The sequence below is a fragment of the Colius striatus genome, chromosome 2, assembly GCF_028858725.1.
Source record: "Colius striatus isolate bColStr4 chromosome 2, bColStr4.1.hap1, whole genome shotgun sequence".
Classification (NCBI taxonomy): Eukaryota; Metazoa; Chordata; class Aves; order Coliiformes; family Coliidae; genus Colius; species Colius striatus.
The window spans coordinates 70,139,599-70,164,966 of NC_084760.1; the positions used below are offsets into that span (position 1 = coordinate 70,139,599).

General features: G+C 36.0%; 1 protein-coding gene across 1 annotated transcript in view; it reads right to left on the reverse strand.

The window, feature by feature from the left end:
• Positions 1-5,058: 5,058 nt before the first annotated feature.
• The window catches only part of RYR2 (ryanodine receptor 2), a 430,121-nt gene continuing 409,811 nt past the window's right edge, over positions 5,059-25,368 (reverse strand). The window contains exons 96-104 of the mRNA XM_061991036.1: positions 25,138-25,271; positions 19,972-20,032; positions 18,505-18,651; positions 16,397-16,531; positions 14,303-14,459; positions 12,623-12,687; positions 11,295-11,395; positions 8,027-8,078; positions 5,059-6,347 (exon numbers count right to left, since the gene is read on the reverse strand). Coding sequence (XP_061847020.1) covers positions 6,252-6,347; positions 8,027-8,078; positions 11,295-11,395; positions 12,623-12,687; positions 14,303-14,459; positions 16,397-16,531; positions 18,505-18,651; positions 19,972-20,032; positions 25,138-25,271 — 948 coding nt within the window. The 3' untranslated portion in view covers positions 5,059-6,251. The remainder of the gene's footprint in view (positions 6,348-8,026; positions 8,079-11,294; positions 11,396-12,622; positions 12,688-14,302; positions 14,460-16,396; positions 16,532-18,504; positions 18,652-19,971; positions 20,033-25,137; positions 25,272-25,368) is intronic.

Here is a 25,368-nt window from a genome sequence, read left to right on the forward strand (position 1 = left end):
ATATCCCCTGAGGTGAACCACAGGGTGATGGACTCCAGGGATGTGGGCTCCCAGGGTTAACAACCTAAAAGGTGATTGTCTCAAGGACTCGTGGGCTCTCTGGGTTAACCACCTCAAAGGTGATGGGAAGCCAAGGTGAAGTACCTCAAGGTTGATGGGCCCAAACAGTGGTAGGCTGAGGGGCTTCAAAGCTGATGGGCCCCCGGAATTAAACATCCAAAGCGTGGCTGGGCCCAAGGGGTGATGGACCCCCAGAGTTAAAAACCCCGGGGTTGTGGTGTGGGGCAGCCATCAGGTAAGCTGATCACAATGCCCTGGGTCATGTTCCAGGGCAGGTTGGATGAGATGAGCTGGCCACCTCAGGTCAGAGCACGAGGTCTGGGCTGGTTGTCAAGTGAGCTGAGCCAGTCACTTGGGGTCACGGTCTGGGGCAGCTATTGGGTGAGCCAGTCGCAGCACCCCAGAGTCACGGTCCTGAGCAGCCATCAAGTGAGCCAAGCTGACAACCCTGGGGTCATGATTCAGGGCAGCCATTGGGCAATCCAAGCTGACCATCCTGTCTGTGGTCATGGTCAGCCATCAGGCAAGCTGAGTCGACCACTCCGGGGTCATGGTCTGGGACAGCCAATTGGGCAGGCTGATTCTACTACCCAAGGCACTTGCTTGGGGCGTCCGTTGGGTGAGCTGAGCCAATCATCCCAGGGTTATGGTACAGGGTGGGCATCAGGGAGGCCAACTGCACCAACCTGGGGTCCACAGTCCAGGGAGGCCATTGGACAGCTGAGGCGATCACCTACAGAAGTGCTGATGTTTGCAAAGATTAAAAGCAAGCATATTTTCCAAATCTTGTACACCAAGTGAATATTGATTAAAAAAATAACAACAACATTTGTAATGAAATGGTTCTTGAGGGATTTTCATGCAGCCGTAATTTACTGGAGGAAAAGACAAAAACAGGAAAAAAGGCTTTACTTCAAAAACACTTGCTATGCAAATGGCCACCTGACTTCTACAATTTTTTTTCTTCTCAGTGCTGTTGGTTGCCAACGACCTAGTTAGTAGGCAGCTGATGAATTCTTCACCATTATCTATTCTGTTCCAGATATTATCCTACTGTAAACTGAATCTATGTATTGTCTCTTGTCCTTTGCTGAGGCTTTCAGTTCTTTAAAGAGCATAGAGACCTAGATTCTTGGTTTGGATCCTGAAGCCCACATGTAGCACAAATAATTTCAAAAAATAAATTATGAAAATTTAAAAAAATAACCTATATCTACCTAAAATTAAAAAAATCACTCTACTTTATAAAAATTCTGTTTATCAATCCTTTTCATTTATAATGGTATTTTTTAGAAAAGCTTATTATCTGTGTATTTTATAGACACCATCTATAAATACAGAAAAATACATACAGTTCTAAGAGTTTAACAGGAAATCTAGAAGTTCTATCACAACAGTTAGTACAGAAGCAGAGCTCATTGAAGGTTTTATGGTGAAATCCCACTTCTCAACAGATGAAAGGAATACTTTTCTTTCATATTGTTTCTCACGATTTTTTTTTAACCTAGTAATTTTTACTTTAAGACTTTCCATACTCTAATTTTCTCTGGGTGGTTCTATTTTTTCAATGCATTCAACTCACACTCAACTCCAACCCTACCAGCACTACATAAAGAACAATCAATCAAAACCTTTTGATTAATTTCAAATCTCAGATTTCATGACCTAGCAACACTTTTCAGTGTTCCAAATGTCTTTATTTAACATACGTCTAAGTGAGAGGTGTTTCGTCTGTATAACTACAATTTCTATTATGCAACATAGCAAGTACATCTTGCATGTGAACTTGGAATTACACAATGAATTGACAGAAAAGACCTTCAGTTCATCATAATTGTGGATTTTTGAGCTTTCCTCCCTCATGTTTCAGAAATTTCAGAACTGTTTTGAGGGGCTCAGATTTTTCCATTCAGCACAAAAATGTATAGGTCAAACCTTTGTAACTGCAAGTCAGATCGTGGCTATTTTAGTACAAAAGCAAGCTGTTTTTATATACCAAAAATCAATGCAACTCTTGAACTCTTCAACGATGCAGTTTGGTTGCCAGAGATCTTCAGCAACTGCTGAGAAGGGTCTTCTTTACCAATAAGGAGAGACACATCCATTTGCCTAAACAAATATTCAAACAAACAAAAAGATAATTGTGAAGAAAAGTAGATAGAAGAAACAGTATAGGTACAGTTAAAACCAGGCAGATGACAGAGGAAATTCTAGTAATGAAAATACATTAAAAGAAACATCCATCCCCCAAAAAAGAAAATGAGGCAGGTGAAAAAAAAAGCTCACCTATAAACAGATATTTATGCTTAAATACCTCACAAATCTTGAATAAGAAGTTAACTGTAATAAGAATTTGAAATAATTTGAAATTCTATTTACAATCAAGCCTCTTATGGTTTAACATGGCTTTAGAAAAGCTAAGGAAAATTGAAAAAGAAGCAAATAAATATACAAGTAAAAGTGCCTATGGCTTAAGAAGACAGACTGAAGAAGCTACATAGATGATCACAAATATTAATCAGAGAACGTACTCTCCAGGCTCTCTGACATAAGTTTTATCCTTTGACAGGATATTTGTTTTGGCTAATGAACAGAAAAATTTATATACACTCTAGCAAATTAAAAAGATGGAAAAGAAATACATCCTATGAATACTTTACAAGTGATTGCCTAAGTAAAGGGCAATCTTTTGTGTGCTTCTTAAGATGGTAGGAATGTTATCAAAGGAGTTACATAAACATGAATGCAATCTATAAGTGAAATGCTATTACTCACTAGAAAGAGTTCTGAAACAATAGGAAAGCACAAGAACTTAAATAACACTTATATAGGTCAATATGAAGGGGTTAGTCCTGCAGTAATGCATAGGCCAAGGATATTACAACGTCCTTTTCTTGTCTTCTGTTTTCTGTGATTGTCTCATTGAAAAATAAAGACAAGTTTCAAAACTTTTGGTAAAAGGAAAGACATAAGAAAGAAGTATTGGAAGATGTAACAAATGTCAGGTAACTCAGTTCTAAGTAGAACTATATTTTAAATGGTGACACCTACAAATGAATCATATCTCAACTACTCTTCCATTTACTTTGCTTTTCCATTCCCATTCATTCTTTTGTTTCCTTGCTCAAACCAACACATGCACGAGGATCACCAGTTTTAGAGCTCAAAGTTCTGACATTGAAGCAGACAGCAACAATTCTCTCTCCTAACTTCAATAAAGGATGAGCTCCTCCTAGTTTTACTGACACAATAAGGAAATTGAGCTAAGAGTAAAAAAAATAGAGCATATACAATTATGTAAGTATAACATCTTAGATATCACATGCACAACCAATATAATTAAATTTCTTGAATTTAAAACTGCAGTTTTCAAGTGAGCTATTGCTACCTGCTCTTGTATGCTGCACAAGTATATAGGATACATATGTCAATGCTAATTTCTTTGATCACCTATTCAAGCAGTGAATTGCCTGTATTGGTTGCCTGCATTCATATGACCACATATTTTACCGCCTCTTCTACAACAGAAAAGTTTGAAGAAGTTGTATTTGTCACAGTAAGTTCAATAATTCTTAGTAAAATCTAAGAAGTTGTTTCAATTTTGTCTAGGTCTAAAATGAGTTCAATATCAGTGCGGACATTTAACATGGACACTGCAGTTTGTATCATGTTAGTATATGGCCTACTTGAATAATATTATCCTGTTAAAAGTGCACATTAATATCATAAACAGTATGAATGACAGGAAATGCATACTTTAAAAATAAAGCAGTCTCCTATGACATGTACTCTTATTTTTAATTTCAAAGTCAGGTAGTAGCTTTTAAAAAAAATTATTTCAAAAGGTATTAAGTGTTAAGAAAAGGGCTCTCGAAGGCAAGTTCTGTGCACTGAACAAAAGAGGAAATGCCCAGTCTCAGGGACTCAAAGAAAGCCTACAGCCGTTGCAGAGAAGACAGCATGAGCCAGGCTCTGAAGGTTTGCCAAAGCCAGTTTCCATCCTTTTTCAGTAGCAAACACTAACCTTGCAAACTCTCATGAACCAGTTCTTAGCTGTAGGAATTTGTTTCTGTGAAAGCTGTAATGACTTTTACAAATGTTTAAAAGAAACTTTTTGCATCACCACATCCTGAAAGACACTAGTGTTTATAAAAATTTATATACATGTGAAGACATGCTTATATTTCTATATATATATTCATTGTATGTTCGTTAAACAGCATAACGGATTGAACAGCAAGGATGCCCCAGAAGCTTTGTGACATGGAAATTGAGGTTAAACAAACAAATCACTTCATCTGTTTTCCTCCAGTTTAATTTGTTTTCAAGAAAAAGGAATTTTGTCAGAATAATTACCTACACATTTCTCAACAAAATGTGCAAAACCAAAATAGTGCCTGTGCCATTATGTTTTCTCGTACACCCAAAAAGGAACGTCAATGCAATCCCCAACTTGTAAAACTTACATGTGAATCCCAGAAAAGGCTTAGTACAAGTGTTTTATGGAGTTGTACCAAACAAAGGGATGAAATCTGGAATGAACGTTCCAGACCGGGTGGGGGCAGTTTAAAACCTGAATACAAATTGTAGCTGCTGTATCTGTCCCCCCACCCCCCATCACCAGCTTTCCCAGCCTCTGGCTTCAAATATTGTAGAATTTGAGAGAAATTTACCAGAATCCTCATCACAATGCCAATTTCAGAGTAGCAATATTCACAATCTGAACTGAAAGCCCAGCTTTTGATAAGGGTTATTTCGTTAGTTAACATTTTTCTTGGTTATAAATGAATATTGATACAGATAATTTATTTTATGACAAAATTGTGGCCTCAGATAAAGAAGTGAGGTGGAGCAATATAACAGCAATAACTGCAGGAGAAAAAACCAAACCCAAACCTTTTAATTAAGGAAACAGTCACTTAATGCTGTCCTGAACCAAGTGTAATTAATTAATGAAAAGACTCTATAACAAAGACCTCAAATGCTACTAAAACTAGCTTGTTTCCATTCTGAATCTCTCTTTTTATTTGTAAAGACTGGCATTACAATTGAAAAAGACTCAAAATGCAGTGATGTACACATCATTGGTGTTTTGTGATGCAACTGATAAAGTCCCTGAATGGATATTGCTTCAGCTTTGCTTTTAAAAAATAATTTAACAAGAAAATCTTCAACTTCACTATTAATCACAGATGGCAAAAATGAAAGAAATCAAAAGAAAACAAATCAAAACTACTGTCCAATTCTTAACATATACATTGTTGGCTGATGACAGATGTACAATAAAGCCCACAACACTTCATTACTATGGATATAATTATTGTGAATGTTTTTTCATGTTCATCAACTTGCTTCTGAAGGTTGTTTTTTTGATTGTTTTAAACTTGCATAATAAACATGCAATGAAATATTTCTTGTTAAAGTGTTTTTTTTGCAGTTGTCTTGTTTTCATACAAAGATTTCATGAAGTTGCAGTGTTGTATCAGAGCATTACCAAAATAAGAGCAAAAGCTAAAGAGGAAGGTAAATGTGATATGAACTTGATGAGAATAATGTAATCTTGTCCCGAGACACTCCAGTCTTATCAAAAAGATGTGCACAATCAAATCCCTTCCTCTGAAACCCATCAAAACCACAAAATAAATACTAACTTAGAAGAAAAGTAAGACAAAGAAAAAAAAAAAAGATGTAATCATGCACTCGTCTTCTGCATAGCTCAACCCACATATAGTAAGGCACTATTTCCCCACAACTTAGTGTCCACAACAATCTTTTACAGTGCTTGGCGAACTACATATAGTTCCTTCCAGGATGATTAAATAAACATTGAATGAGTGTTGCTACCATGTCACCCATGTGTGATCATAAGATATAGACAAGGGCATCATCTGGCAGTTTCAGAAATAAGATGTCTCAAGTCTCTTCTTATGTGTGCATGTTACGTATAGTGATATCTTTGTGTGTGCAAGTGGTTAGTTTGCTTTCCAGAGTTGCTATTATTTTTCATTGTTCTTTACTCCAGTGTTCTCAAAGCAAATACACAAGAAAATAAAAGCGTAGTTGGATCATTAAAAACAGAGCTTTGGTGTTCCAAAAACCACAGAGCTTTGGGGATTTAAGAAATCTGCTAGACATTTCCAAAAGAGATGGGAATATTGAGACATATTGTGTCTCAAAATCCTAATCTCTGCTTAGTTGAGCTGGTCTTCATACTGTTTTCGGAAGCAATCACCAGCAGGAAAAAACTCCCAGCACCGTTCTTGATACATTTTCCATACATAAGATTCCTGAAAGAAAAAAAAAAAGATGTAAATAATGTAATTTGATTCAATGAGAAAGCAACAATCGTGACTTTTTTTCTCTTTTTGATTCTGTGCATATTATCTTGTTGCCTACGAATCTACAAAATCACATTAATGCTATCTGTTTAGAGATGCTTTTAGATTTTTCTCACCTAGACAAAAGGTACTAGAGAAATGTGTAGAAGAGGATTTGGTACTTCAGTTCCTATCTGTAGTTCATTCAGGAGCACTATAAATCTCAATTAAAGCTGGTCACGATACAAATACCAGGATAAGCAGAATATTTTCTGTCACAGAAATTTGATTGAATCTCTGGAATAGTCATTTCAAAACATGCCTACACATAAATCAAAATGGCCTTTAAAGGTATTTCTTAGAAGAGCAATGTTTTCTGCATTAGTGGTGGTTTGGTTTTTACTCTTTATTTGTTCAGCTAAGTCTCTATCTCTAGGCAGTCTGCTGTAGAGTAAAGGATATGTCACCTTATATGCCTCTTAATCACACCACTTAAATGTACATTTTGTTATATAAATTCCATTGTAGAAAGGATATGTTAGAGAATCATAGATTCATTCATGTTCAAAAGGACCTTTAAGATCATGAAATCCAACCATTAACACTGCCAAGTCCACCACTAAACCGTGTTCCTAGAAGTTCTGTAGTATGAAGTATTCTCCATTTTCAAATGATCAGCTAACAATATAGAAACTGGATAGTTACTGGAAATCTGGCTTAAGTAGGACACAGTGCATGACAAAAAAGAAACGCAAATAAAAAAAGACTTTGAAAAAAACATAATTTAAAAGTCTCAAATAAAGTCTCAAATGGTAAATAGCTATTTAAAAATAGCAGACAAAATCTGATACTGGACAAAGTTGACAAGATCTATGCAAAAAAGATAACTATAATTGCATAAAACATACTTCAGAGTTCAGAAAGAGTAAGCTACATAGATTTATAGTAAATCATCTCTCTGACCCAAATCTGTAGGGATATGTATATGATGCTCTTTGGGCCTTTTGCTTTCTGATCTGCAACATGGGAACATGTGCTTAGTCAGCTCCAAAAGTATCACTGGAAAAAAAAACCCAGTAGTCTTTAAATTTATTACCTTTTTTTAACTGACTTTACATATACTTAAAAGAAGATGATGGAAGCATCAGAAGTTTAAAAGAAAAACAGAAAAGAAGAAATCTCAAGTAAAAAATTCTCTTCGGTTGCATTTTAAATATATGCACAAGCTCTTTCATGTGGAATTATCCAGGAATGCAGACATAAAAAACTACACATAGATAATAATGAAGGACAAAGACTGTTAAAAAGGATTGACTGGAAGAAATGAAGAGTGCTACCTCCATGGGATGCATAAATATCTTGTTTCTCATTAGTTTTGTTTACAGTCTGTATTTATAATTTGTGGAAGTAGCAATTTAAGAATAACGGGAAGGTAACAAAATAGGAATAGAAAGTATTACAGAATTGATACTCAGTCTAACACTAAGCAACCAAAGTCTTAAGAATTGTTTAGAAGAATGAGAAGCACCATATACACATATCATACATATCATATAGGGAGCTATTCATTACAATACTCTTAGTTTTTCTAAGCCTGAATGATTTTTATTTTAGAATCAGTCTTATTCAATTAGAGTTGTTCAGCCTACCTGTCCAGTATGCTCTGTTTCATCTTTGTTAATAAGATACATCAGAAAAAACCTACAAGCAAAGAAACAGCTATTATAAATACACCATTTGGAAAAATTAGGCAACCCACAGAGAGATGAATATTTTTCAGCATGTACAGTGATAATGCTGAAATACACTCATATAGTTCCAGAGGTCTATTTATAATGATATTCCCAGATATATTAAATACACATTCCTGAAACTGTTGACATTCACTCATTGTTCAATGAATAGTATGCTAAACTGCAAGAATCTGCAGAATTATAATAGACATTTTCTTGCTCATGAACACAAACTTGGAAGTAGACAGAGAGTAGTCACTGGAACTTTTTCTTCCACTCACAATGTATAAGAAATGGTGAAGATGATTAAGAGATTTCACTCATTGAAGTTTAGGTTGTGATATTTTACTAGTGTACATAACTCAAGATCAACATGAGAAGAAAAGAACCTGTAATAAAAAATATATTAGTCTTGAGATTGTGAGTTATCTGACAGACAGTAGGTGATTTCAAATTTCACTCATAATAGGCATTTACTTCAAATTTATGTAAAAATATAAAATATGATCACACCCAAAAATATAAAAAAGTATTTCCTTCAGATGATGCACTTAAGTATGCTATAATGTGTTACTTGTTTTGTATGCAGGAACAAAATCCCAGTTGATGGTGCTTTTAATGTATTTTCCTTGCACAACCTGTTTTTCAGGCAGAAAATCCTTTATAGGGATGTTTGACTTCACAGTCTTGTTATTTTGTGCACACGCAGCACTAGTTTATAGACACAAAGTCATAAAATAAAGAAGGTTTGGTTGGGGATGTGAAGGTTGGAGGCTGCAGTGATCATGAGAAGATCATGTGTGGAAGAAGCAGGACTCCAAGCAGGGATGTGACCCTGGACTTCAGGTGAGCTGACTTTGGCCTCTTCAAAAACCTCCTTGGAGGAATCTCATAGGCTAGCATTTTAGATGGTAGGAGTGCCCAAGAAAGCTAGTTGATCTTCAAGCACCACTTCCTCCAAGCCCAAGATTGGTGTGTCCCCACAAGTAGAAAATCAGGAAAAGTAGGTAAGGAACAAGGAGCTACTGGAGCAACTCAAGGAGAAGTCGTCAGTCTATGGAAGGTGGAAAAAGGGCCTGGCTGCTTGGGAAGAGTAAAGGGATCCTGTCAGAGCATGTAGGGTTGAAATCATGAAGGCTAAAGCTTTTGGAATTAAAGCTGATAAGGGAAGTAAAAGAAAACAAGAAGGGCTTCTTTATGTACCTCAGCAGCAAAAGGAAAATTAAGGAGAATGTGAGCCCACTGCTGAACAAGGAGGGTGTCCTGGTGACGGAGGATGCAGAGAGGGTGGAACTACTGAATGCCTTCAGTCTTTACAGACAAGGCCAGTCCTTGAGAAGCCCAGTCCCTGGAGGATATTAAGACAGTCTGGAGAATGGAAGGCCTTCCTTTGGTGGATGAGGATGGGGTTAGAGACTTGTTGGGCAAGCTTAACACCCATAAATCCATGGGTCTTGTTAGGATGCACCCACAAATGCTGAGGGAGCTGGCTGATGTTATTGCTAAGTCACTCTCTATCATTTTTGAACAATTGTGGAGGATAGGTGAGGTGCCTGAGGACTCAGTATACCTTCAGAAAGTCCCCTGATGACACCAAGATTCCCTGATTCACCAGAAGGCTGTGCTGCCCTCAGTGGGATCTTGACTGGCTTGAGAGTTGGGCAGAGAGGAACCTCATGAGGTTCAACAAGGACAAGTGCAGAGTCCTGTATCTGGGGAGGAACAACCCCATGCACCAGTACAGACTGGGGCTTGACCCACTGGAGAAAAGCTCTGCAGTGCTGGACCTGGGAATCCTGGTTGATAACAAACTAAACATAACCCAGCAATGTGCCCTCGTGGCCAAGAAGGTCAATGGTATCCTGGAATATATTGAGTGTAGTCAGCAGGTAGAGGGAGGTTCTCCTCCCCCTCTACTCTGCCCTGGTGAGGGCTCAGCTGGAGTCCTGTGTCCAATTCTGGGTTCCCCAGATGAAGAGGGACAGGGAATTTCTGGAGAATCTAGCACAGGGTCACCAACATGATCAGAGGATTGGAGCATCTCTCCTATTAGGAAAGGCTATGGGACCTGGGACTGTTCAGCCTAGAGAAGAGACGACTGAGGGGTGATCTCATTAACACAAGTATTTAAAAAGTGTATCTCAAGAGGATGGGACTTTTTTCTGTAGTGTCCAGTGACAGGACAAGGGGTAATGGACAAAAACTGGAACACAAGAAGTTCCACTGAAATGTAAGGAAAACCTTTTTTACTTTAAGGGTTAAAAATCTCCTACACAGGCTGCCCAAAAGAGTTTTGGAGTCTCCTCTAGAGGTTTTCAAAACCCACTTGGATGCGTTCCTGTGTGACCTGATCTAAGTGGACCTCTTTTAGCAGGAAGTTTGGACTAGATGATCTCTAAAGGTCCCTTCCAACCCCTACCATTCTGTGATTCATTGAAACCATTCATTGCCTTGTACTGAAAGCACTAGTATAAATACACTTTGGCACTAGATTTTCTTATCACAGAATCACAGAATGATTGGAGTTGGAAGCGAACTCCAGAGATCATGTAATCCAACACCCAAACATATATTTGACATGAGAGGAACACTATGATAAAGTGATTGTTGACCTGGTAAATGGTTTTATTTCCAGATTTTAAAAGACTAAGTTTAGTGATCACTGATGCTTTGCTTGTATTTTCCAAAAGTGGACCTGATACCCTTGGTCTATTCTCTCCTCTCTCTTTTTGCTCATTTCAGTTCTCCTAGCTGCCTCTGTCCTAGGTTCTCAGAGTCAGCTGCAGTGCTCCACTTACGATATTTTGTCCAATGTAAGTTTTCCGTCTTTTGCCTTACTGCTTTGCTTCTGCACATCAGTCTCCAGGCCAGGTCACACTGTTCCTCTGTACCTTACACAATGCAGCCAATTTTACAATGCCTGCATAGCCAGATACCCGGTTCCCAGTTTCCACCTATCAGGTCACACAAACTTAGTGTGTCATAATCAAGTTAGAAACAAGGTAATTAGATTTGTTCATTCCTTGCTCCCATTGCCACAGAATTGTATATTCAGACACCATGAATTCACATCAAAGCCAAACAGTACTGACTGCTATGTTAGGTATGCAAGAGAGCTAATCAGGTACTTGCAGAGGTTGCAACGGTCTTGAGTTAGCAGGGATGTAATTTTTACTATACTCACAAATAATTGGCCAAGTTGTGCTCCTGTAGTGTGTGTGTTTCAAAGCCATGTGGCACTGTATCAAAGTAGTCATTTCCTATTCCACAGATGAAGCACTTTGTCTGAAACAAAGAGTACAGAGCACTTCAACACTGTATAACCTTGCCAGGTTATAGTAACAGTAAAAATGTAACAATTAACAGTAACAATTGGAACTGTTGTAAAAATTGTAAAAATGTAACAATGAAAGTAACAGTAAAAACGTAACGATTTTCTTTAAAAAAGGTGATGCATCCTGTGCAATATGTGCTGAACAAACAGTCTTTTACTTTCATGATTTGGACTGGGTATGTCAGTCAAAACACTTGAATGTTCAACTAAAAGGTTTAACTGCCATAGAATAGCTTCTCACTGGTTTTAAACAAAGAAACAAAAAAATCAAACCAAAACTTTGCCAGCTGTAAGTGAACAGGTGTCAAGAGAAAGAATGGTCAAAGCATTCTCTGTAACATGTGGCACTATTTACCTCAGTGTGTGCTGTGCTTTTTCAGCTGAAGCTGAATATGCTTAAAGTTCAGATTACAAAACACTTTTCTTATAGTCATACTTAAGTGACAGAACAGAAAACCATCAAGTATAGAATGCTTTCAGACACAGATTAACCAAAAAAAATTACATCTGAGATGAACTGTAACATGGCAGTGTTAACATCCTGTGTAAGAAACATCTAGACTGAAGATGCAAAAGACTTAAATAGCCATAGATATGTATTGAATAATCATATACTATTATACAATTGTATGAATTTTTGCCAGGTTATTACTGACAGCAAAAAACTACCTGGAGGTATTAAAAAAAAAATTCATACTAGAAACTGGTAAAAAAATCCAAAAAGTGCTTAGATAAAGTAGACTATCAGTTTAGACAACCTGTGTTTGTATGCCATGCAAGGCAGAAGCTTGTACCTGTCAAAGTATAGCATATCTCTTCAACAGGAGGCAGCAAAGAACAGTAAACACTATTCAGAATCTGGACATTTGCAGAGATTTCTCTTCATAAAACTGTTTAAAAAGAACTTTATTGGGCACTAGACAGTTATGCAAGTTCTTACATTTTAATAGATATGAAAAAAGTCAAAAGAAAAATATCTCAGCTATTATTTCTACCTAATGAGTTGAAATGTTGAGAGTAGAATCTCATCCAGGACACTGTAACTGGACTATGTATGGAACTATATTTTCCTTTTAGTTTAAAAAAAAAAATATCCACTAGGTAGGTCACATTCTGATAGAAAACAGATATTCATAGAACCTGAAAATAGGGTATGGTCTGGCAATCAGTGTTCTTACCTCCATGTCTTCCTTTACTTGCTCTTGCTGATCTCTTAACTCACCAAATGCATCAATAATTAAACCTAGGGTTTAAGTTAAAATTACAGTTAATACTCAGAAATAGAACCATGACAAAGAATATTTGGAACCCAGGGATACTCTGACAAAGATTATTAAATGAGAACCTTGCAGAGAATTAAAAGACGCCAATATATGTTCCAAAGACCACAACAACTCAATACATGAAGAAAAATGTGCAAGTCAAAGAAAACTAGCTAGGGGGCTAGCAGTAACATCTGGCAATACCACTTGGAATTATAAAACAGGCAAGTTTTATTCACAGTACTGTAACCTTGACTCAGTACATGAAGATGCATGTGGTCTTGCAGTGACAGTAGCTTTACTATAGGAAGAATACATTTAACAGACTTCAGGGATTTATTACACGGCAGATGCAGCAAGGTCCAAAGTTCTGTGCATCCTCTTTCATGGTTTTCAAGTAGCATGAGGTCCCATTGTCAGTGCTCTACAGAAGTAAGGAGTCATTTCAGGGAGATACAGAAAGAACAACCATAGGCTCTATGGCTGAAGATTATAAATTCTTCATGGTTCTCCCTTTGCTTACACCAATCAAAATAAGGACTTACTATACAATCATTATTAACACTACTGTGCTGTAAAACTGATGAATACTAGACGAGAATTATAGCTAAGGCCTCTACTCTTCAGTCACTCACAAAATGAATAAACAAGCAGTATGAGATATGCCACTTCATTTTGCACCCTCCACAAGCCCTTCAAAAAACTTATTGCTTGAGTTAGAGTTATAATTTTTTTTTCCACAAGCTCAGAGTCGCCTTCTAAATTGCTTTGTAAGAAGTGAGAAAATCATCATAAGTTAGCTTTTAGCTCACAGAAAGCAATAAGGTATCACTATAACAGCAACTGGACCTAGTAAAAATCATTCCACATTTTTCACAAATCAAGAATATCTTTCTGTTAACTTTCACAAATTTTCATAAAAGACGATCTTCTGGGCATTCTTGACAATCTTTTGAAGGTATAATATGTTAACAGGTGGGACTTTTAAGTACCTTAGGTAATAACTTTCCATTGCCATGATATACTAAAGTTGTTTCATGTCTTTTCTTTACTCTCTGACATTGTTCAAGTAAGCCAGTATGGCATAAAGTGTTTTTTTATTTAAGAAACAACTAAAATCTCTCAAAGCTATGTTTCAATTTTCACACCTCTACCACCAATCTGCAGATTTGCCAGACAGTGAAGAACATTAGATGCTGGCAGGGAGATTACAGCTCCCGCTACTCATTTTGTCCACAAAAGATCACAAAGGGCACATAATGCTGAAAGGTATGCCAGAAGATGTCTAATCACTTCTCTTGCTGATAGTTTACAGGAGGCTTTTAGAAAGGGTAAGGAGAAGATTGAAACTGTAGCAACATCGGTATTTTCACAGTAAAGAGGTCTTTTTTTTTTTTTGTTGTTTCCACTGATCCAGTACGAGACTTGATTTCACATAGAGCATATGGATAAAAGTCAGTTGGGTGTGATTTACTATATAACTCTGTGCTTCACTCTGTGCCCTGGTATTCTGGTTGAATCTTAGGCAGGTGATATTACCATAGCACTAAAATCTTTGTACTATTAAATAATGCTTTCAGTCTTGTCATGGTATACCTTGAATAATTGCAAGCAGGATGACGATCACAAAGAAGAAGAAAGTGATATCAAAGATAATTCTATAGATTTCATATTCATCTCCTGCTGGATCCTCTATTTCATCACCAATGCCTCCACCTGCACGTACTCCCACGTACATGTGAAACATGTAGCACTAGAAAACAAGAACAAAAGGATACAAAGGTTGACTGAAGCTAAAAGTAAATTACCCATTGTGCAAATGCAGTGGTTTGGCAGAACTGTTCTATGGTCTAGCAGCTATAGCAAGTCATCTTCTCTCCTTTGAGGTTATGCATGTTTCTGAGGGAGATGAAATGCTGCTCTGCAGCTGAAGCTGTGGAATTTCACTTTCTGTCATTATGTGGCAGTTCAAAAAGATTAAAGACAGGGCAGGCTGATGATGGAAAAAGTTGGAGACTAATATTGTCAAACTATGATCTCTCAGGATAGTTACATGGGATGCTGAAAATGCAAAATTTCCAGTGTATCATGATATAATTCAATAGAAAATTATGATATCACTCTCAGTGGTCTGGAGCAGGCAGGTTCGTCCTTTCTTTTTTCCAAGTAGTTTTGCAAACTAGAAGGTTGAGGGTTCTCACTCCTACCAAAAATAGTGATGACAACAATAACTCATAAAACCTAATAATAAAAGAAATCTATTATTTAACCCCAAACTAATTATGTAAGAAATGGATATAGTAACATATATTACCGAGTGACCAATGGTTGAAAAATGGAATGATTTTTAGAGATAGTATTTATTTCCCAATTGACAGTCAGTCATTAACCTAATGAGTGAATGTAGCAGCAGTTTCCTAAAATGTTTTGTTATTTTTCTGTTTCTAAAAATAAAAATATATTCTCTGTACTTTTTTTTTACATTGCAAGTCTTACTGCTTTTACAAAAGACAACGTGGATTTTATAGCATATCAGGTGTCACTCTAACTCATTCCTATACAATGTTACAGTCTTTTTGTAAGTATATTTCCAGAGAATTACAGAGCAGGTCAGTCAGAAGGGACTTTGGAAGGTCTTCGGTCCAAATCCTGCTCCAATCAGGCTTCACTACAAACTCAGAGAAAGTTGTTCTGGGCTTTATCCGTTGCTCATCTCTCCTCAGTTAGAACATATTTTCTATGGTCTCCTGCCATGGACTACTGTAAAAAGCCTGATTTGTTTTCCTGATAACCGTTCTGCAGGCACTGGGGGATCTGCTCTTACACTCCTCCCAGTCTTCAAGTTTTCTCTTCTCCAGACCAAACAAGCCTGATTCCCTCAGTCTCTCCTCTGAGGGCAAGTGCTCCAACATGTGACAATTTAGCGGCCCTCCATTCACTCACGCTTCAGTTTATCTATGTCTTTCTTTTACTGAATGTCTCAAACTGGACAAAAATACAGACACACTAGTCTGCTTCCACAGTTTATCTAATTATTGGGCTTTTAAATGGAGTCAGTTCCCTGGAAGTGATTCTTGTTGCATAACATACTGGAATATATTTAACTTTGTGGTACCTGATTGCTTTTAGGATATTAACAGCAATGCATCTTAGAAATTTTTTGTGATTTAAGTTCCACGTCTGCAAAGCCTGGCACTGCCAATGAGGCAGTACAAAAGTATAAAAGAACTTTCAGTGGTTCTGAGCACAATTGTAGATAATCATGACAATTCATGATAAGGGAAACTGATAGATTTCCAAGATTAAACTAGCATTTCAGTACCTAAACTAATTATGAAAGTCCTCGCCTATAACTGACCCTACTCCTGAAAGGCCTAAAGAATCTCAAGATTTAGAAATATTGCTCTTTAACTGACTCAGCCTTACAGCCTGTAGTGGCCTTTCATTTTTGAGAAACTACAGTAAAGAATATATATACCATGTTTCTATTCATTTACAGATGTGTGTGTTTAACATACAGAGGGGTGTATCTAGTTGTTAGGGATGTTCATTATATTTGTTCCTTTGTCTTCAGTTATAGTCCTTCCTGTTGCTGGCTAATGATACAACTGTATGAATAGGAATTACAAGAAGGTCAGGACTAAAGTATAACAGTTTGAGAAAAAATCCAGAAAGCAAAATAAGACTTACCGTTAGCATATCATCACATTTCATGTCTGGCATATCACCATCTTCACTCTTGTTGTAGAACTTGCGGAAAAAATTGAATGCCACTACTGTATACAAGTAAACTACTACTGCCAGTAATCCCACTGTTAGGACAAGCTGGAAGGCAAAATCATAGAGTGGATATACCACCATGGAATTATGTTATACAATTTTCTTTCCAAAAAGAGAAGCAAAGTAACAATAATCATAGAACCATAGAATCATAGAATGGTAGGGGTTGGAAGGGAACTTTAGAGATCATCTAGTCCAACCCCCCTGCAGAAGCAGGTTCACCTATATCAGGTCACATAGGAACATGTCCAGGCGGGTCTTGAAGACCTCCAAGGAAGGAGACTGCACAACCACTCTGGGCAGCCTGTGCCACTGCTCTGTCAGAATTTCTCTACTTCTGCTTCATCTTTTTGTATATTTTTTTAGTATTTGGTAATATACCTGCATATTTTCATGCAGACATTGTGCATTTCACCTGGTTTGTTTTGAAGAGAAACTGTTTCAGAAAACAAAACCAAATATTGCAAAATCTAGTGGATACATACACAATCAAACAATCCACTAAAATCATATAAAATCCATATAATTAGACAAAAACATCTGAAACTTTACTACCAAATAGTAATAGCATTACTACTTAATATCACTTATTACATTACTGCAATATAGTATTTCTACTAATATAGTACTGAAACAATTTTGTTAACATCTATGAAATCTTATATAAAACAAATGAGTCCTAATATTTTACTATCTACCCCAGAGAAGTATAGCAAATAACTCACTGCTCAATTGCAGCATCATTGAAATTTTGCCTTGAGCTTTATGGAAAGTATCTGGAAGTGAATTGCAATCTCCTGCAAACTGATATTTCACTTGCAGAGTTGCCACACCTTATCATAAATAATGTCCCTTTCATAGATAATTTGCTAAAACAAGGCAGATTACTTGTCTTATTTTTTTTCAGGCATGGACAGATTTTTTTCCTTTTTTGTTCTTTTAAATAGTCAGAATTAAGAATTTAAGAAATTCTGTTCTTTAAAGGACAAATAATGCAGTATGTTAATGTCTTTAACTTTTCAAGACATTTTTTTCCCCCCAAATTAAACTTAAGTTGTCACATAAATGAAAACAAATAACAGTTTGTCAAAGAGAGTTCATATTACATCTTCTGGATGTCATATGCTTCAATAGTTAGTTTGAAATATAAACTGTGTCTAAATAAATGTCTATTACTTCTTGTGCATTTGAAGGCAGAATTAAATCAATCACCATTTGCATTTACAAAAAAAAATCCATGTTGCTAATAATTTTCTCTTTTGCTGGTATCAAAACTGCTTAAAACAAAACAGAATAAGATCAAAACACCTGAAAAATAACTTGCTACAGATAAATTTCTAAATGGCACTTGCCATTAGACTTCTAAAGCACCTACATTTTATGGTCAGAACTAAAGTCCCATCTTACTACATAATTATATACCACAAAGAAAAACTTTACGCTACCCTTCCCAGCCCACTTGACTAAGAATTATATTAGTTGCAAGAGCTATTAACAGACAAAGGATAGTCTTTTATCATTAAAAAAAAATTAAAAATGCAAGGTCCCTTGAACTAGGAAGACCAGACTTGAGGACTTCTCTCAGCTTACACTGAATACCATTCCTACAACAGGTCTCACTAGATGCAATGCATAAGTAATGCATAAGTTATTTTCTTTTTTTTTTTCCTTTTAAATCAGAAATGCAAATTCAGACAAGATTTCTTATCAAAGAGCTGAGTTTCTCACACAGTCCTCTAACAAAGAGTAACTGAGTCTCAAGGGCACCTCTCCTTACATGAATCTTGATAAAAATTGAAACAGTAACTTTATGAGGCAGTTGCTTATAATAGAGATCGTCTAGTGCTGTTTCCATACACTTAATCTCATTGGCTAGTTTCCTCTCTGATCCAAGTTCTAAACTTTATGACAATGTCATAAATTGACATCATCAATTCTGTTGTCAATCTTCAGAAAGCTGAATTAAGCTATGAAGTGATCTTTCCTGGGTACTCCTTAAGTAAAAACAGCTCTGATACCTGTTTGCCATTGTGAGTCACTGATGACAGGATAGTTCGTAATGTCTTGAATCCCATTGCAATGTCAAGGAGATGAGCAGCAAAGAAAAAATTGTTGTAATGGCCAAGGACTGACATGGTCATGTACCACGCTAGGTAAAGGAAAGACTAACAGAAAACACAAGTACATCACAATATAAAACTTATGGCTATTATCTTTACTTCAAAATACTATGGAAAAATAGAAATTGCTTGTATATGTTTTTCTTTAAATAGAAAACAATTATTATTATTTTTTTTACAAATAATTTGCTAGAGATCTTTGAGTATTCTCTCTGCAAAGAATACTAACTCATCAGAGTTCAGAAGATGGTTGAAATTGACATAGTCTAAATTTTAGTTTGTAAAAACTACTTTTGAAATTGCTAAACCTTTATTTGATAATGTTTCTAATGTAAAAAGTGTCCTGATTTAAATAGTTTTTTTTTTCATGAATTTCTAAATGACTAAATTAAAAAAGCCCTAAGGAGGTTAATGAGAAATGAAAGGGCTCTGCAAGTAACAAAAGGAATTTTATAATTAGTTCAAACTACTAAAGCTACTGCTCAAACATATAAGTCTTATTTAAGTCGTTTACTAACAGTACGACAAATGTAATTTTCTTTTTTCCCCCTCTATCACAATATTTTTTAGCTTAAAGGCAAGTATATATTTCTATAAAAATACAATAAGAAAAATTTCTTCTCCCTTAGAAGAAATCTAACCCTGAACACACTAAATCTTTACAGATCGCACTGTCTGGAGACCTCAAGACTTGTCTTTCCACTCTTCTTCACTAAAGACAGTTTATACCTTCATTCCCTGACAGTCCTAGCTCCAAAACTGTTTGCTCCCCAACCATATTTTTCCATCAGTAAAACAAGCTGAGTTATGCAAGTGATAATCATGCCTCTAAACAATTGTACAACTAGTATATTATAAATAGTATAATAACTTAAGCTGCAAGGTATTTTAATGGTCTTGTTTATAATTAATTTCTTATTGTTTTTAGACTAATTTCTTCAAATGATTAATGAGCCTCATCCTGTGTCACACCGTGCTACCAGTTTCAATGATACAAATGTCAGCAATTTCACATACTCTACCTATCTGTCTATGCTCCAGGAATATTCAAGTGTTTATAAAGTTTATGAACAGTATGAAAAATGGCAATTAGAATTTATATAGTCAGTTTTCTAATTCTACAATGCAATGCTTGCTTGTTGTCCTGAATAAAGTGTATCAGAAGGGTGGCAAGAATTGACTGAGGTCTCTAGACTAATACCTATGTAATGAGGAATAGATTTTGGTAATGTTTTTTTAAGCTTTCAAGATTTTCTTTATTTAAGAAGCACTTTAAGTTAACAAGTGTATATTGTTTTACAGAAGGTGAAGATATATTCACATATTTATGTGTTTTTATATACATATACACACTGATAAACTTACATTATCAGTGAAAACGACTCCTAATTTCCACATCTGATACTTAACATCAATGGAATTTAGCCTGTAAAAATAAAGAAAAAGATAGCATGTTAGATCAAAACAAAACAGGAAAACTGTGTTTCTAGTAGGAAAATATCCAACACATTCTGTAGGAAGTGTATTGTCACATAAACACAGAAGACAACAGCTGATCTATTTCTCCAAAAGTTGAAACGCATCTGAACCTCGTTCTAATTCACACTTTTACTCTGGAATGGACCTGTCCAAAAAAAAAAAAGTAGAAAATCAAATTAATAAATATCAGTTTGGATTCATCAGACCTAACGCTGATGAATGTTTATCTACAATGTTACCATACACATACAAGTGAGATGAGTTGTCTTTAATATCCTTGGAGAAAAAGAGATTTTTTTTTTTTGAAATGAAATCCATCTAAGCCTAAAGCAGCTGTCAGAAAGGTCAGAGAATTTGCACCCCAAAATGCCAACTGTTTACCATTAGTTATGATAGCATACTCTGAATGATACAATTCGCTGACATTAAAGATGGACAAAATTACGTGAAATGCATCTCATAGCTTGTGCCATTTGTTTTTCCCACTGCTACCAGGAAATCTGAATGAAAGAGAAATGTATATTAAAAGCTTTTGCAGAAAAGGACCTGGACTTCTTAGTGGACTGCAAGTTGAGCATAATCCAGCAATGTATCCTCATTGCAAAGGAGGCCATTAGTACCTTGTGTTCCACGAGGAGAAGCATTACCAGTTGGTCAAGGGAGGAGACTCTTCCCCTCTAACCCAGCACTCATGAGGCCACATCTGGAATGCTGAGTCCAGATCTGGGCTCTCAGTTTCTACCACAGTTTTTGTCACTTTTTTGTATTAACCAGTTAGCTTCTTCTACCGCTCTTGTCTCTTCAACAAACTCATGTTGTACAGTCTGATATTGTAAACTATTCTCTCCACATTTTTCTCTTGTATTTCTTTAATCAATATCTTTAGGTATTAATTCTCCTCTTACTCTATCACCATAAATAAATGTTTCAACTTTATGCTTCATTTTTTGCACTAGAATTAAATCCGTTAATTTGCTTGAAGCATTTTTTCCCCTCTACAAAGAAGTAATACAACTAACTTACCAAACAAGATGTTTACTATTTTTGCTTGTAACTGTGGCTTGTCCTCTCTAGATTTTTAGTTTATCTTTTTTGAAAGATGAAGATCTTTACTATATTGACAAATATATCTGTAAAGATCGGTATTATATTGACAAAACAAATCTAAACCTGGATCACAAAATATAAATAATAGCACGAACAATGCCATCTATCCTACTTTAATCCTTAAAATTCAGCGTTCCTGAAAAAACTCCTGTGACAATGACTAAACAAGTGGAAATAATGGTGGCAGATGTTATAGAACTGCCTTATATGAAATCACATAGGGATTATTCACCAGATGAAGTCTATGAGACCTTAGATGCAGTACCAAGAGTTAAACCCTTGTCTATCAAGGTCTGATTTCCAAAATTCTTACTTTTCTAGCCAGAGCCACTAGCTATGTAAAAGTAATAGTTTTATTTGAATATTATACTCCTAAAGAATAATTTGCCATCAAAATACCAAATTCCAACTATTATTATCTGCAACAGTATTTATTTTTTAATACAATCAAAAATTAACACAATTTTTATACATAAAACTAAAAGGTGAAACACTGAAGTTGAATCCCCTGTATAATAGTATAAACACTACATAGATACAAGTGGAGCTACTATGAAAAACAGCATTAAATCAAATTTAGATCAAGATATATACTCCAAATAGTCTACAGCATATTTTAAATTAAGAATTCATTTTTCCTTCTTAAGCATATTATAGTTGAACAAAAAAGAAAAACTGTACTAGTCTTAAAGGTCCCCCAACTGCTATACTTCAGATACAATTGAGTGCTCAAAGATAAATCCAGAATGCTGACATTTAATCAAAGCTAGAAATACTTGTTGAACAACCAAATGGCTTCTCCAACAAGTCTCACACAGCTAAGAGTTGTGATATCATTTTTGTCAACCTTAAGACAATTTTCCATCCTGAAATTTGAGTTAAGGAAATAAAAATTTATAGTAAATATAGTAAAAACAAGGTAAAAAAATGTTAATAGTTTCTCATTCAAATATTGTTCACTAACACATTCAGGTGATAAAATGAACCAAAACCTCTTCAAATTTATTTCTGAATATGTTAGTGTAGTAAGCTATTTTCTTAACTTTATTTCTAGTGTCAGGCATATTCCTGTGATTATATTCCTCCTATTAATAACTATATATTTGGTATGAAACAGCACAGACGGGACTGCTTATGGACAGGCAAGATATTCTCTCATGTAATGGCCAAAATCCCAGGACTAGAGGAACTCATCTCTATTTCATTTATGTTGATGACACTTTTATTTTACAAAAAGCAATAGCCGCAGAGCTCCTAAAAAAAAAGTGAACAATGACGTATAAGGAAAAAAGAACTGTTCATTTTTCCGTATCTTTATTTTGTGGAGTCTGATGACAATAGCAAAGCAGTAACAATATGTATAATACTGCATTATCCTTTTTATTTCTGCTCACTGCCTTTATCAAGTAGCCTGGAATATCATTAGTTGGTATTGCATTAGACAAATCTTCTAGTCTGAACACAGTTTTATTTGATTTTTCTGCATCATTGAACAGGTTGTCATACACTCTAGTACAGTAGTTGTAGTAGCTGAGTTTAGTCATGATGAATGATGCCACAGTGTGAAAATCCACAATGAGAATAAATGATAGGAAAAGTGTGAGAAATTGTCTGTATTACATTTGGTTGCAACCTGCACTAGTACTTCGTGACCTTTAATAACACAACTTCTTTCTTAAGGCCTACTGCATTTAGCTGTTCCAAGTATAATACCGTTTTAAAGAAAAGAATAACTTTTGAAAACCTAAAAACATCTACAATCAGATGATATTCATGTTAATTGGAATCAGAAAATTCTGAACTTTTCAGCCTGAATCACTTTAATGTTTGTACATCAGAGCTGGTCGAGCAGCTACAGGGCATTGCTAGCTGAGGAAAAATTATCATTATTTTAAGTTCAAACTGAAAAATAGCCCTGCAGCAGCACTTAACCTTCTTCAAAAATGACAGACAAATTAAAACTGGGAAGAGTCAGTTTGAATTATCTTTTCACACTAACTTTCTTAGCAGACATCGAAGTTCTTTGTTAAAGTTTTTTCTCAGGCCTTTTCAAGAGGCTAATCTAAAGATGATCCATCTTTCTAAAACTGTAAGAAAAATCATTATATAAAAATGCAATCATTCTTACCAATTAGTGAGTTTCAGTGTTTGTGTTTAGGAGGATCTTCTGTTAACGTACTTGTTCAATAGAAAGCATCCCATAAGATTAAAAATCTTCATTATAGGAAATATTATCATTTTTATTGCACTGTGTCAAAATAGTAATCCTTTTATCTCATGGTGACATCATATCAGGTAAAAATCTTGAGGTGTATAAACTACCTCAAATAAAATGCCTCACTTTTTCATCAGCTATTATGGCAAGAATCAGGCTTTCACCTGAAAGAAAAGTCTACTAGCTTATCAGAGACAATGCTATTCCCCAAGAACTTCACTAACAAGGCGGGCACCTGCTCCACAATCTTTTGAAAATCTACACTGTTTCTTGTGACAAGGAAGACAAATCTTTTAGCCTCTTTTACATTCTGAGGCCAACTGTGCTCATTCTTTGCACGTTATATTTATGATATTATCTTCTCATCAAACTATGGAAACCTCACATCTTCCAGAAGATTTTTTTTTTTTTTTCATTTTTCTCCTCATCAAAGGGGAAGAATTCTTCTATGATATGAACATTCAACAAAAGCTCAGTTTATTTTCCTGCAAATTAGCCTTATGTCACTGATTACTGCAGATACTTGAGCCTCAGCTGCCTCTTCGATTGACCCTGAATAACAAATGGAGAATCAACAACAGAAAGGAAGGTAAAAGACTGAGAGGTAATCCTCACTATGACATTTCTGACCAATAACTTCATTACAGGCTGGATCGATGGGCTGAGGCCAATTGCATGAGATTCAACAAAGCTAAGTACCGGGTCCTGCACTTGGGTCCCAACAACCTCATGCAAAGCTCCAGGCTTGGGGCGGAGTGGAAAGCTGCCCATCAGAAAAGGACCTGGGGGTGTTAATCGACAGCCATCTGAATATGAGCCAGTAGTGTCCTCAGGTGGCCATGAAGGCCAATGGCATCCTGGCTTGTATTAGAAATAGTGTGGCCAGCAGAATCAGGGAACTGATTGTCTCCCTGTATTCTGTGCCAGTGAGGCTGCACCTTAAATATTGTGTTCAGTTCTGGACCACTCACTACAAGAACGACATGGAGCTGCTGGAGTGTGTCCAGAGTGGGGCCATGAAGTATTTGGAGAATAAGTCATATGAGTAGTGGCTGAGGGAACTGGGGATGTTTAGTCTGAAGAGGAGTAGGCTGAAGGCAGACATGATCACTCTACTACCCAAGTAAACACTGATAGGACAAGAGATAATGGTCTCAAGTTGCACCAGGGGAGGTTTAAATTGGATATTAGTAAGAATTTTCTCACTGAGAGGACTGTTAGATTGTTAGGCTGCTCAGAGATGTAGTGTCACAATCCCTGGAGATATTTTAAAGACTTATAGCTGAGGTGTCAAGGGATATGGTTTAGTTTAGCGATGGGCTTGGCAGTGTGAGGTTGGAAAGCAGTGGTTGGATTCAATGATCTTAAAGGTCTTTTCCAACCAAAACAATTCTATGATTCTGAGAGAACTATGAAAAGGGGTTTCCAGCCCAGTTGTAATGTGACTATCAAAACATTGGGAATGTGATGCATTCAAGCAGCTGTGCACTAAGCTAAATCTTCATATACACGTGTTGTCTAAAATGAAATAAATTCTCTATCTCATTTAGCTTAAGAATTGGTTTGTCTTGTACAGCTATAAAAAAAGAACAACAAGAAAATCCAAAGCTGAATGGCAAATCTTAAATGCTTGATGTTGACTTACAAAAAACATAGGACAAAAAAATACACCAAACAACAACAACAAAAGCCCAAACAAACACACAAACCAATCAGAAACAAATGCTTACACAGCAGATAAGGAGCTATCCTTCTTTGGTTTCTTCTTTTCTCGAGCATCACTAAAATCGAGAGCAGCTTTGTCCATTCCTAGTAACTCACTGATCCTGTCACGGCCATAGAACTCACCATATTTATCCATGACCTGAAGTTAGGAGAAATATTCAACAAAATCAGTTGGGTAGACTAGCTTTTTTTTAGCCTAGTTTCTGAAGTTGAGGCTTAACATGTATGACCCTTTT